Raw genomic sequence first — 13,230 nt, forward strand, 5'->3', positions numbered from 1 at the left:
AGTTCAGACATATTAACTTCTACTTAAATGAAGCGTCTTTCCAGGTATATCTGGTAGTAACCTAAGCAAAGAGTTGATGCTTTAATATATGGTTTGGTTGGAGGGCCTGAGTTAAGGTGGTTCATACATTATCCAATGAAGAGAAGATTCAGATTACAAATGTTTGCCAAGGTCCATAAAAACACGTGGGGCAGCGGGGGAAGAAAAGGAAAAAATCACAATCAGTTTAAATTTGTAATAAAATTACCGTATATTTGTATAACTGTTTAGAATTTACCCAGTTTGTAGTTTTAAAACATTTTCAAATCTTGAAGAGGAATGATTAGGTTATATATTTGCAGGTAACTAGGATAATTAAAACACACACACACACACTCAGCAAAGCAAACCATTTAAAGGAAGCAACCTATGTATCTTTCCTCATTCCACATGGTTGGAACAGTACAGCAAATGCTATTATTCTATAATAGCTAACAGTGCAATCATAAGTGAAAATTTGCCTGTTTAATATCAACTTGAGCTGGGTCAAAAGAAACACCTAAAAGGAAACTTGAGTTGTTGAGTGGGAATTGACCGTAGAATACATTCAATTTAAAGGTTTAACCAAAGAAAGAGTAAACGTGACTAGGCAAAGACGTTTCTAGAATCCTTAACCATCTCTCACTCTTTATCCAGCCACTGAGGACATACTGTGATGGAAATGCCATGCTCTGCATCACCCCTCCTAAAACTTATTTTCTCTGTTGTGCTTCTACACTATCTGCCTGGAGACACCGAGAAAGATGGGGAAATGGGCTTTACTGTGGGTCCAGGGAACACTTACTGATTTTTACCCAAAGTGAGGACTCTCAAAATAAAAGACAAACAACTATAGAGAAAAGTAAACACAAAATAAAAGCCTCTGAAGTCCCTCTGAGAACTAACAGGGAGAAAGCAATTCAACTGAAATAGCAACAATCTTTGAACTACTTGAAACAGGCAGCCCAACCTGGGTCAAGATGCAAAACAATGACAGTAGAGTTCTTAGATCAGTCAGTTAAGGAATTGGTGTTAAGTGCCACACATTATTTTTAAGAAAGCAAACAGTGTTTTTTTTTCCTCCAACTCTGTCATAGTTTTAGTGTTCATGTAGCTTAAAAATGGTATCATTAAAACAACCTCATACATGGCTATAAGCTCAATTATCAACAGAGGTAGTAAACAAAGGAACTCCTAAGAATAGATTTTAAAATGGATCAAAGTGTGACTGTACATTCAAAACCCTAGAGCCACATAATCATCCCCAAAATGAACTGTTTTAATTTAAAAAAGCTTAAAAAACACAATGACAATGAAGCACTGATGTGCCTTAGGCACAGTCCCAAATCAGTGCTGACTTAAAGCTATGTTCTCTCTTTCCAAGAAAGAGAAAGCAGAGAACAAAGTTCAATCTACAATGGGAAGGAACAGAAAGAACAAAAAGAAAACCAAAAGGGTGCTTTCCAGCAACCTAGATTATTCTTTGTTTTCAGGCCACACCAGTGGAAATGCTTATTCTTCTATAGGAGTCTTTTCTTCACAACCTTTATTTTTTTAAAACTGCAATCTGCTGAACAAGAGATGCCCACATTTTCACTGGCAGGAGAGCCACTTCTGTGCAGTTTTTGCTTACTCAGTGTGGGTCCTTCTTCCCTGAAAGTGCAAAGAGAGCAAGCCGACACCTGCAGGGCCCAGAGCCCCAGGACTATTTCAGCTCCACTTGTAGAGCAGGGCGAAGGATTTGCTGCATTTGTGCTTCAAAGATACAGCTCACTTTGGTTGTCCTTCTCAGTTGGCAAACTGTTCATAAAAAGCAAACTTGATCCTCTCTATGTGATGGCAAAGTTTGATGGCAGGGCCCAGTTTTAAGTCCATGCACTCTTGAACGGTGGGAAGGGTAAGGAGCAACAGGGCCTGCCCATCAATTTCCTGTTAAAGCATAAAATACAAATCATCTGTGATGTGCATATGAGTGGCAGCTCGACCATTACAGCCCTGGTTCACTTTGCTTTGTCAAAATCAAAAGTCCCTGTGCTTTTCCTTTCATCGCTTTTTCCCTTTAAATAAGTATCACACACTTCCTTTTAAATGCCTCTCACAGTCCTCCATACTAATCAATCTTCAGAATTAGTAATAAAGGGGACTTCCCTGGTAGTCCAGTGGTTAAGAATCTGCCTTCCAATGAAGGGGACGTGGGTTCAATCCCTGGTCGGGGAACTAAGATCTCACATGCTGTGGGGCAACTAAGCCTAGGCACTGCAACTACTGAGCCCACACGCTCTGCAGCCCGTGTGCCACAACTACTGAGCCTGTCTGTCACAACTAGAGAGCCCGTGTGCCGCAACTAGACAGAAGCCTGCATGCCGCAACTAAGACCCAACACAGCCAAATAAATTTAAAAAAAAAAAAGAATGTGTAATAAAAGTTTTACCAAGGGTAAGAATCCATTCTGCTCTGCAGAAATCCAGTAAATTAACTAGCCTAACAGTAACCGGCAACTAAATGTGCCAGAAGAAATATCTTTTTAGAGGACTCTTTCTAAATCTGAAAGAAAATATTACCTATAAACTGCAATGTTTTCCTACTCTGTAACATTCATAAAAGCCTGACCAGCTTTTCAAAGATGTTCAGTTTTGAATCTCCACAATTATCAAAGCAAAATTTATTTCAATATTTAAGGCCACAGACTATTTCTGTTAGAGCCTAACACATTATAGATGTTAATTATTTTTTAAAACAAGCAGATCGTTATTTTGGAAAAGAGGAGGATAATTAAGTATAGCATGCGTAATTTTAAGCTATTTAATAGGGGATGGAAACAAACTCTTAGGAAAAATGAGAATGCAGTAATAATCTGCTTCAACTATGGAGGCAGTCAGATAAGTAACTTTTTATCATAGTTCTACTCCTGAGAAGGGAAATAATTTTTTGTTTGTTTTGGATAGAAATATTTTTCCTTAGACTTGTAAATAAATTGCTATTACCTCCACAGACCTCTGCTAAAGAGATACATTACTAAAACCTCAAGGTCTTTGTGATTACCTGGTCTAGGAATATTCTTGCTAGCGGAGCACAGTCGGTGGATCTGATGAACCGCACAACATCCGCCACACTCCACTTCAGGGGGTTACTGTCCAGGTGAAGCCTTTCAGAAACTTCAATCCTTATTTCCTTCATTCCCCACAACAAAAGCAAACCAAATGGTGTTAGAGCTATTTCATTCTAAGAAAGTCTCTACATAAAGTCATAACCCTTTAAGGCAGGATTTAAAGTGGTTTTAGGACATGATTTCTCCCAGCAAGGATGGCAAAGGTCCATACACATTAGGTAATCAGGAAATGTTTGTCTTTTATAATAAGAAATATTTACAGACAAGAATTCATCTCAAAGTTTCAGCACAAATAATTTGGACAATTTAACAGAGAAGAATAGTTTTAAAATCCTCTACTTGTTCCTTGGTTTATTTCAGGTCACTCTCTGGCAGGGTGCAGAAGTAGACAGGCTGGTATTTCCAATAAGAGAAGGCTTAACTAAATTATCAGGATAAATCGTTTTTAACCACTTCTGTTCACAGACTATATTTAAAAAGCAATCCAGTTTTAAAACACTAACTTAACTGCCATTCTTATAATGCATGTATGTGTTAATACGCATGTATGAATCGACCAAACAAAATGGTTTAATCAGAACCAAAAAGATAATTTATTACTACAAAACCATATATATTATGAAAAATATCAAAAGGCAGTTTTCCCTAAACTAAATGACAAGTTACTAATAAACTACCAATGAAACTTTTTTTTACTTAAAACAAGCAGCCATTCTGAGAGAGACTTTCCTCCTGATAAGCAGCTGATCTCCAAATAATCCTTGAAATGCAAGTAAATCACTGAATTTGGGATGTTTTTAAAAAAGACACAGGAAATTCAACTGAAGCCATAGTGAAATAAGTGTAACAACAACATCATTAACGGTTAGATTCTAGAGGGAAATTGTCAAGAGAGAAAAAAAGACTGTAGTTTTAAAACGGGTACCTTTGGTGAAGGAGGTTTATTCTCATCATCAGAAAATGAAAAAGTGCGAAGCTCTCTTTTTCTTCTCTGTCTGTCTGGAGGCAGTGATGTGGATATCTCACTTTGGGTGGGAGAGGAGGAGCATGATTTTTTTTCTGACATTTCTGACTCTTCCTGTAGCTCATCCTGTTGCTCAGATGTACTGCCCTCACTTAGGGAATCATCATCCCCTTCATCTGGGTCATCCTCATCTTCACCTCCACTTCCCTAGAGGACAAGGAGAGAAGTCTCATTGAAATTCAGGACAAATCAGTTCCTGGACCACGAGACCATCTTCCATTGGCCGGAGATCCGAATAGAAAGACCTGCAGGTATTCCTTCTGTCTGTATTGTAAACCAGGGATCTCTTGGCTTCTAGACATTACAGGTACATCACAGATCTCGTACCTGGGGAGAGCCCGCTGGGGTATTATCAACAGATGCAGAGGAGCGTTTCTTCTTATGAACAAAAACATTTTTTCGCCTCTTTCTCCTCTTACTCGCTTTTTTCAGGGCACATGCTAAGTTACTATGCCCACCAGGTGGCCTCCCAATTCTTTTATTTTTCTTCTTTCCATAGTAGTGTGCTAAATGTGAATGACAAAGAAAAATGAAGTAGCTTCATTATTTTTGTGTACCTCAAACCACAAGAGATTCCACTAGCATAGCACAACATGGGTACAGTGTATTTGATTAAGGTTAAATTCCATACAATGGAATAATCTTGACTACAGACTCTGAATATACAGTTTGATTAGTAACTGACAAATGCATAAACCTGAATAATCCTCCCCCTAATAAGATACAGAATATCTCCATTAACCTAGAAAGTTTCCAGGGTCACTTCCTAGTTAGTCCCCCTCACCAGAAGTAATCACTATTCTAATTTCCATCACTATAGACTAGTTTTGCCTCATCTAAGGAATCATTCAGTAAATACTTTTTCCAACAAGGCTTCTTTCACTCAGTATAATTTTTTTTAAGTGTTTCTTTTTTTTTTAATTTTAACTTTTTTTTTTTTTTTTTTTTGCGGTACGCAGGCCTCTCACTGCTGTGGCCTCTCCCGTTGCAGAGGACAGGCTCCGGACGCGCAGGCTCAGCGGCCATGGCTCACGGGCCTAGCCGCTCCGCGGCACACGGGACCCTCCTGGACCGGGGCACGAACCCGTGTCCCCTGCATTGGCAGGCGGACTCTCAACCACTGCGTCACCAGGGAAGCCCTTAACTTTTTTTTTTTATCTTTGGCTGCATTGGGTCTTCGTTGCTGCACGTGGACTTTCTCTAGTTGTGGTGAGCGGGGATTACTCTTAGTTGCACGGGCTTCTCATTGCGGTGGCTTCTCTTGCTGTGGAGCATGGGCTCTAGGCGCACAGGCTTCAGTAGTTGCAGCACGTGGGCTCAGTAGTTATGGCACACGGGCCCTAGAGCACGCGGGCTTCAGTGGTTGTGGCGCACGGGCTCTAGTGCAGGCGGATTGGCTTCTTAACCACTGCGCCACCAGGGAAGTCCCAGCATAATGTTTTTGGGTTTCATCTATGTTGTGTGTATGAGTAGTTCATTTCTTCATATTGATGAAGAGCATTCCATTGTATGAATATACCAGTTTATCTATTCTCCTGCTGATGGGCCCCTGGTTGTTTCCAGATTTTGGCAATTATTAAGTTGTAGTGAACATTCTTGTACAAGGCTTTTAGTGGGCAATGTTTTCATCTTCCTTGGGTAAATACCTAGGAATGGAATTGTTGGATCATATGGTAGACATACGATTACCTTTAAAGAGGCTGCTAACAGTTTTCCAAAAGGGTTATATAATTTTACACTCCACCAGCAATGTACGAGAGATGTAGCTGCTCTGTACACCTCTGCCAACATGTGGGATTGTTAGTAATTTTCATTTTAGCCAATCTAGTGGATATATAGTAATTTCTTATCGTAGTTTAAATCTGCACTTCCTTGACAACTAATGCTACTGAGCACATTTTCATTTACTTATTGGCCGTGTGCGTATCTTTTTTTTGGTGAAGCGTTTATTCAAGTCTTTTATTCACTTTTTAAAATGGTTTTCTCTGTTTATTTAATTTTTTTACTGAGATATAATTCACATAACGTAAAATCCGTCATTTGTACATATTCAGCAGTCTTTAGACACGGACTATGAATGAATACACTGTTGTGCAGCCATCACCACTATCGAATACCAGATCATCTTGTTTCTCTTTTTATTTATTTATTTTTAAATTGAGGTAAAAGTCACATAACAAACAACTAAACATACAAAAATGTACAATTTAGTGGTATTAGTGTAGTCACAATGTTGTACAACTACCAGCTTTCTCTAGTTTCAAAACTCCTCTTTTTATTGAGTTGTGAGAGTTTTTAATATATTCTGGAGACAAGTTCTTTGTTGGATATATGTATTAAGAATATCTTCTCATCTGTGCGCCCTCAGGGATGCCAAAACAAACAAATAAACAGGAATATTTTCTCCAGACTGTGGATTGTCTTTTCCTTTTTATAAATAGTATTATTAAGAGAGCAAAAGTTTTTTTTTTTGCGGTACGCGGGCCTCTCACTGTTGTGGCCTCTCCCGCTGCGGAGCACAGGCTCCAGGTGCGCAGGCTCAGCGGCCATGGCTCACGGGCCCAGCCGCTCCGCGGCATGTGGGATCTTCCCGGACCGGGGCATGAACCCGTGTCCCCTGCATCGGCAGGCGGACTCTCAACCACTGTGCCACCAGGGAAGCCCGAGAGCAAAAGTTTTAATTTCGGTAATGTTTAATGTATTAGTTTTTCCTTCAGGTTAGTGAATTCTGTGTCCTCTCTAAGTAACCTTTGCCTAGCTCAAGATCTTCAGGATACCTCTTTTGTTCTCTTCTAGAAGCTTTATAGTTTAGCTTTTACATTAGGTCTATGATTAATTACCTTGAATAAATTTTTGTATATAGTGAGGTGGAGCCAAGGAGCTCTGTTTTCGCATTTTCGATTTGGATATCCAATTGTACCAGTGCCATTTGTTGAAAGAAATTCCTTTCCCATTAAATTTATCATTTTTGTTGAAAATTCTTTAACTATATAAGTTTGTCTCTATTTCTAGACCCTCTATTCTGTCCCATCACTCTATTTGACTATTCTTTCATCAATACCCCACTTTTGATTACTATAGTTTATGGTAAAACTTGAAGTCAGATAGAGTAAGCCCTCCAACTTTACTCTTCTTTTTCAGGATTGTTTTGACTATTTTAGGTCCTTTGTATTTTCATATAAATTTTAGAATATAGAGACAATTCCAAAAATGAAATATACATAGTTTAGCTCTGAGTTACATATTAAAGTAATATCAAAATATAATGTAATTTTTTGCAAAAAATGAATACTAAAGGATATAAATCCATTTGATATCATTCAAATTACTAATTGGGAAAAATTATAAAGAGTCCTAAAATCTAGGCTAATTTCAATTATATCATTGTGAAAAATAAATTCAAGACAAAAAGCATAACATAATCCACATACATCCAAAGGCTCAAATTGGTGTACTTATACGTGTGCTTATATGAACAGTACATTTCACTTGGCCACTAATAATCATTGCAATTTACTGTGCTGAATCTGACACAATAATAATAAGTTAGACAAACCCTGCTCTTAAGGAGTTTATAATCCAATAAATATAAGTAGAAACTAGGTTAGATACTCTCATATGATTTTGTGATTCATATACTAATTAGAAAACTTGTCATGCTAAATATGGACCTTGGATCAGCAGCATCACCAGCATCTGGGAACTCGTTGGAAATGCAGACACTTAGGCCCCAGATGCCCACAGGCATGATGAACCAGAACCTCTATTTTAACAAGATCCTCAGAATTTGCACGCATGATAAAGTTTAAGAGGCCCAAAATTAGAGACCCCCTAAAAGAAATCTTCAAGTTTAACAAGGTATAATCCACCTCTGTATTAATTCTCTTAAGTGACATCAGGGCTTGCGGGATTTAAGGAAAAGTAGGATCAGAATTTTGTGTTTGGGTAACAATGCCTTGACAAGACTCCAAATTAAACATTTCATTCTGAATGCTTTTTTTTTTTTTTTTGCCGTTTCACAAAAGAGAAGATAAACAATGAGAGGCAGCAGGTATTGTTATGACATACTCCTGCCCAGCACTCTCACCCCAATGTCTGCACAGCTAGCTCTCCTGCTTCCTTCACTTCCTTGGCCACCTGTATGAACAGCACCCCACCTGCTAGCCTTCCTCACTCTCCTACTTTGCTTATTTTGCTTCATTTTTCTCCATAGTACTTCCCTCTATTTGTTCACTTGTTTATTATCTATCTCTCACATTAAGATGTAAACTCAATGAGGAAAGGAATTGTTTTCTTTACATTTGTATCCCAGTGCTAGAACAGCGGCAGCACACAGTGGACCCGTAATAAATACATGCAGACTGTATAAACAGATTCCATATCCTATTAGATGCAACAGTTAATTTATATACACTCTGTACATAAAGGTTGGCAAACTAGGGCCTATAGGCCAAATGTGACCCATGGCCTGTTTTGGTATGGCCCACAAGCTAAAAATAGTATTTACATCTTTAAAAGTGTTCTTTTAAAAAATTAAAACAAAACAAAAAGAATATGCAAAAGAGATCCTATGACCCGTAGCCTAAAATATTATTATCTGGCTCTTTATAGAAAAAGTTTGCATACCTCTGCTATATCTGAATGTCTGCAAAATAAAAACCTTCTAGGATATGAGATATGGTCAGCTGCTACAGTTAGCAAATTTAAAAAACTTGACTCACTATATTTAGTCTTTGTAAGTACAGAGCAGTTCTCTGAACACTTATCCAGAACCATCCGTGGACCAAAGAGATTAGGACAGCACTCCAGTTTGATACAGGTTTGCCGGCAGAATTCAGTCACCCGATCTGCTGTTTTCACTATCTCGACAGTAGCTCGGTAACTCTTGCCTTTGTATCTGCCATTGGAAGACATCAGATACCAAGTTTACTGGGCTAGTGATTACAGAGAAAAATCAAGTATATTAACAGACCTGAAAAATATTTTTGCTTCTTAGAATATTCTATGTCCTTTACAGTTTGAGGACTCTGAAAACAATGAGGAATTTATATTGTACTTAAATTTATAATCTAGCAAGCTATGACAACTAAAAGCTGACTTTTTAAATTAGCAAAGTAAGGTCCCCGCTTTCTGTTCCTAAGTTTAAGGTTTTCAAATAACTTCTACACTAACCACTAAAAAAACAGTGACTTTCATTAAGTCTTCCTTGATCCTAGAGTAGTGGTTCCACGAGTATGGTCCACGGACCAATATAACCTGCCAACTGTTACCCATCCATGACAAGATGAGGTCAGAAAACAAGAGCAAATGTTTTATAAACTTTCACAGTAACTTGCAAAAGTAATTTTATGGCTCTTAAATCTAGTAACAAAAAAGCTGTTCCTGCATTGTATGTCTTTTGAATTCCATATTTTTGTAACTCATTTTTACCATATTTTATAAAAGTATAATAGGATAGCAACTTAAAAAAGAAAACAAACCTGGTCCTTTACCACAAATAGTTGAAGAAGCACTGCCCAAGGGAACATAAGTACCCTAATATTATCCATGGAAGAAATCAATTCTGTGACCTGTTAAGCATGATTAAGAATAAAGGGCGGGGGGGGGCTTCCCTGGTGGCACAGTGGTTAAGAATCTGCCTGCCAATGCAGGGGACACAGGTTCAAGCCCTGGTCCGGGAAGATCCCATATGCCTCGGAGCAACTAAGCCTGTGCGCCACAACTACTGAGCCTGCACTCTGGAGCCCACGAGCCACAACTACTGAGCCCACAAGCCACAACTACTGAAGCCTGTGCGCCTAGAGCCTGTGCTCTGCAACAAGAGAAGCCACCACGACGCAAAGCCCACGCACCGCAACAAAGAGTAGCCCCTGCTAGCCACAACTAGAGAAAGCCCGCATGCAGCAACGAAGACCCCTAATGCAGCAAAAAAAAAAAAAAAAAAAAGGAATAAAAGGCAGGGGAGCCTACTCACTTGGCCTTGAGGACTTCCCCACATCCATGCCACACAGAGTCTTTGTCCAGCTGCAGCTCCCGAAGGACACGACTGGGTTTATAGGCTGCATTGATCAGTAAAGTGAGGACCTGTGCTCCATTTTTAAAGCAGAAATATGGGTTGGGGAGGAGAAAAGCAGATGATTAGAACCTTGCTACTCCCTAGCATGTCACCTAGGCGATTAATTCTAGTCATATTAATTGACAAACATTAACAAAATAATAATACTGAAGATATGACCAAAGTTGCAAATAAGACAGTAATGAGACCCTCTTAAATATTCTAAACATTATGGTCAGGAAGAAATAGGCACCACAAATTTAAAATTACTCTAGCATTTGCTTCCAAATCCCTTCCTAGTCATGGTACACACAGAAGCTCCGGCCTCCCCAGACACAGCCTCACCACCCTAAGGGCTGATAGGTTTGGAACCCTCACATCTCTTACCCACAGTGCAGCACCCTGCCTAGGAAGCTCAAGTCCAGCAGATGTGTATGTAGTCCTATCACGGTCCCAGGTTAATACCACACAGCCTCTCAGGCTTAGACTACTCTCATGTTCACTCCTGCATGGTCCTCACGTGGTCTCTGACAGAAGACCTTTCTACACTGACAGAGGTGAACCTGCCACGTGAAGAACTGCTTAGGTGAATGTTTCCTATGGAGCAAAAATAATTATGTGCCTAGTTCACTGTCCAATACATGAGAAAAGTGAGTCACTTTTGATAAAACCTAGAGTTGTCACACCTACAGCACGCTGATCCTTGTTTGAATGAGTCTACCAGACTGTTGTGAAATTTCTTAAATTCTTTTACTCTAGGCAGGAACCTTACCTCTCTGAGGACCAGGACACAATTCCCGGGTCCCACACACTGAGGCAGCTCAGCGATCCTTCCTTTGTTAAGATATGGCCCTGAGAAGCAACGGTGGTTGAAGTATATCTTTGGACAGCAATATTTTCCATTAATCATAACTGAGAAATGAAGAGAAACAAATATTCAGAACAGAATAGTTTTCTACCCTATGTTTCCAAAGCTGAATTACTGAAGAAAAAACCCAGCATATCCACCATTACATACAGTCAGGACTTAACTTATTTTGGAGTTTAACATACTGTCTGAGTGTGAAATACCTTATACTTACAACAAGTCTATTACAGAACTATCACTCTGCTGAGATCAACAACATTCTTACTGCAGATTAACTCCTGGTTAATGCAACATTGTTCCAGAGCCCCACGCATCTATCACTACAGGAAGTGGAGGATTTACTTCAAGAACTCATGATGATTCCTGAAGATCAATGACTCAATAATCGATTCTAGAATATTTCTAAACAGTGATGGTGAATATTATCCAGAAGTATAGTTTGTCCCCTTAAAACTACCAAACTAGTATGCTGGTAGCGTTTGGTGATGTGGGAGCCCACCCATCACTGCGATTCCTCAGAGGGATAAAAGCATTCTGTGGCCACATCTCTAAATTCTTTAGGTATTACGGGGTATAACTAGGCCTAGAGACCCTTCTCTTCAACTATTTTTCTGTATGAATACTGTACTCCAATATAAGGTTTTTTTAATTCCCTCATATGAGTAGTTGGCAATTCAGCTACTAAATGTAAAAAAATTCAAGGACACTAAACCATTTTCCATTTTCATATAAAGCAAAGAAAGCTCTTCTGATGGACACTGCCCTGTTAATCAAAAGGAAACGAGCGTGTACACTGCCCAGTGTTGATAGCACCCTGAAGTACATAGTGTTCATTCTCTAATTAAGAACCCAGTCTTACCACAGTGGTCAGCATGTCGGTGCCCACTTCTCCATTTGAACTCTGTCACCCAGATCCCCTCAGGGGATGCTCCCTGCTGCTGGGAATGTTGGGAGTTTACAGCTCTCAGTTGTGAGTCTATCCTGGAATATCTCTCAGTCCAGAACTGTCCCTCAGTAGGAGAGAGCTACCTTGCCCAAGGTCCCACCCTTTGTGAGGTGGGGAGGGAGAAGCAGCTCACTTCCAATAACTGACCAAGGAGGGAGTACAAGGGTGTGGCCACCACACCTCTAGGGACACACCACTGAGGACACTCAGTGGCTATACCAGCTCCAAGGCTCCCTGTGGGACTGGAAGAGACCTCTGTTACAACTGCACTGTGACTCAACTTCTCCCTCTGCCCAGTCCTGCATCTTTTACCCTTCCCAGGAGTGTTTCAAAAAGCACTCCCCAATGAAACTCCTGCATGCAAATATCAGAGTCTCAGGCTCTGTTTCCAAGGTAACTTGACATATGACAAAACCCAAAGCAAACACATTTTGGCTGTGGTCACATGAGATATTAATGTCTTAATTCTTTAGTTTTAGTAGGCATTAGAACGGTCAGTAACATGTCAAAAATAAGGACTCATGCAGCCCTGATCCTCTATGTATAAATGATGTTATGAAAAGGCAGTGGGTAGAAGAGACAAAAGTGCAGGTTTTGAACTTGAGAAAAATTTGAGTTCCATTTCTGACCCTTCTACTGTAAGCTGTGTGACCTCTTTGAGCTTTGGTTTCCTTTCTTTTCTAGGCATTTACTAAATACCACCCAAATGCCTAATCTGTGCTAAAACACACAGAGCCAAGATGCTAAGCATTATACAACCAGCAAAGTGGTGTCAAGAGTAGTTCCAAGGAGCCCTGGTCAAAAGGCTTGGGCCTCCAGCAAGGATCCTTGTCTAATTTATCAGGCATTGCCTCTGGAACAATCTGTTTTTCAGTGTTTTTTGTTTTTTTTTTTTAAATTGCAAAATATATATACGAAGTGTGTATATCATAAAAAGGTTTTAAAGAAGAATAAATATCTATCTCTCAACCACCCAGTTTAAAAAAAGAGCACGATCTGAAAAGCCTAAGTTTCTTTATTTAAACTCAGGGATGATATATTGACCTCCAGAGCCTTTAACACTGACAAGTGATCAGTAAATAATGGCTAAAATATTATAATGTCCATTTATAATGGACAGAAATACCAGCCTAAAGATAATTATTAAACTAAATATATCTTAGACAATTATAACTCTTTAAAATCACAATTAAGAGACCCCTCTATAAAG

At 39.3% G+C, this 13,230-nt stretch overlaps 1 protein-coding gene across 3 annotated transcripts in view; it reads right to left on the minus strand.

Annotated features, from left to right (window-relative positions):
* Positions 1–1,275: 1,275 nt before the first annotated feature.
* The window catches only part of SFMBT1 (Scm like with four mbt domains 1), a 131,061-nt gene continuing 119,106 nt past the window's right edge, over positions 1,276–13,230 (minus strand). For all 3 annotated transcript variants that reach the window (XM_022572870.2, XM_022572871.2, XM_089919459.1), the window contains 7 exons: positions 10,979–11,118; positions 10,126–10,235; positions 8,873–9,048; positions 4,479–4,657; positions 4,053–4,298; positions 3,061–3,189; positions 1,276–1,947 (listed from right to left, as the gene is read on the minus strand). In XM_022572870.2, coding sequence (XP_022428578.1) covers positions 1,807–1,947; positions 3,061–3,189; positions 4,053–4,298; positions 4,479–4,657; positions 8,873–9,048; positions 10,126–10,235; positions 10,979–11,118 — 1,121 coding nt within the window. In that variant the 3' untranslated portion in view covers positions 1,276–1,806. The remainder of the gene's footprint in view (positions 1,948–3,060; positions 3,190–4,052; positions 4,299–4,478; positions 4,658–8,872; positions 9,049–10,125; positions 10,236–10,978; positions 11,119–13,230) is intronic.

Source organism: Delphinapterus leucas, chromosome 10 (assembly GCF_059928025.1).
Source record: "Delphinapterus leucas isolate spDelLeu-1000000601 "Yukka" chromosome 10, BTC_Dleu_Yukka2, whole genome shotgun sequence".
Taxonomy (NCBI): domain Eukaryota; kingdom Metazoa; phylum Chordata; class Mammalia; order Artiodactyla; family Monodontidae; genus Delphinapterus; species Delphinapterus leucas.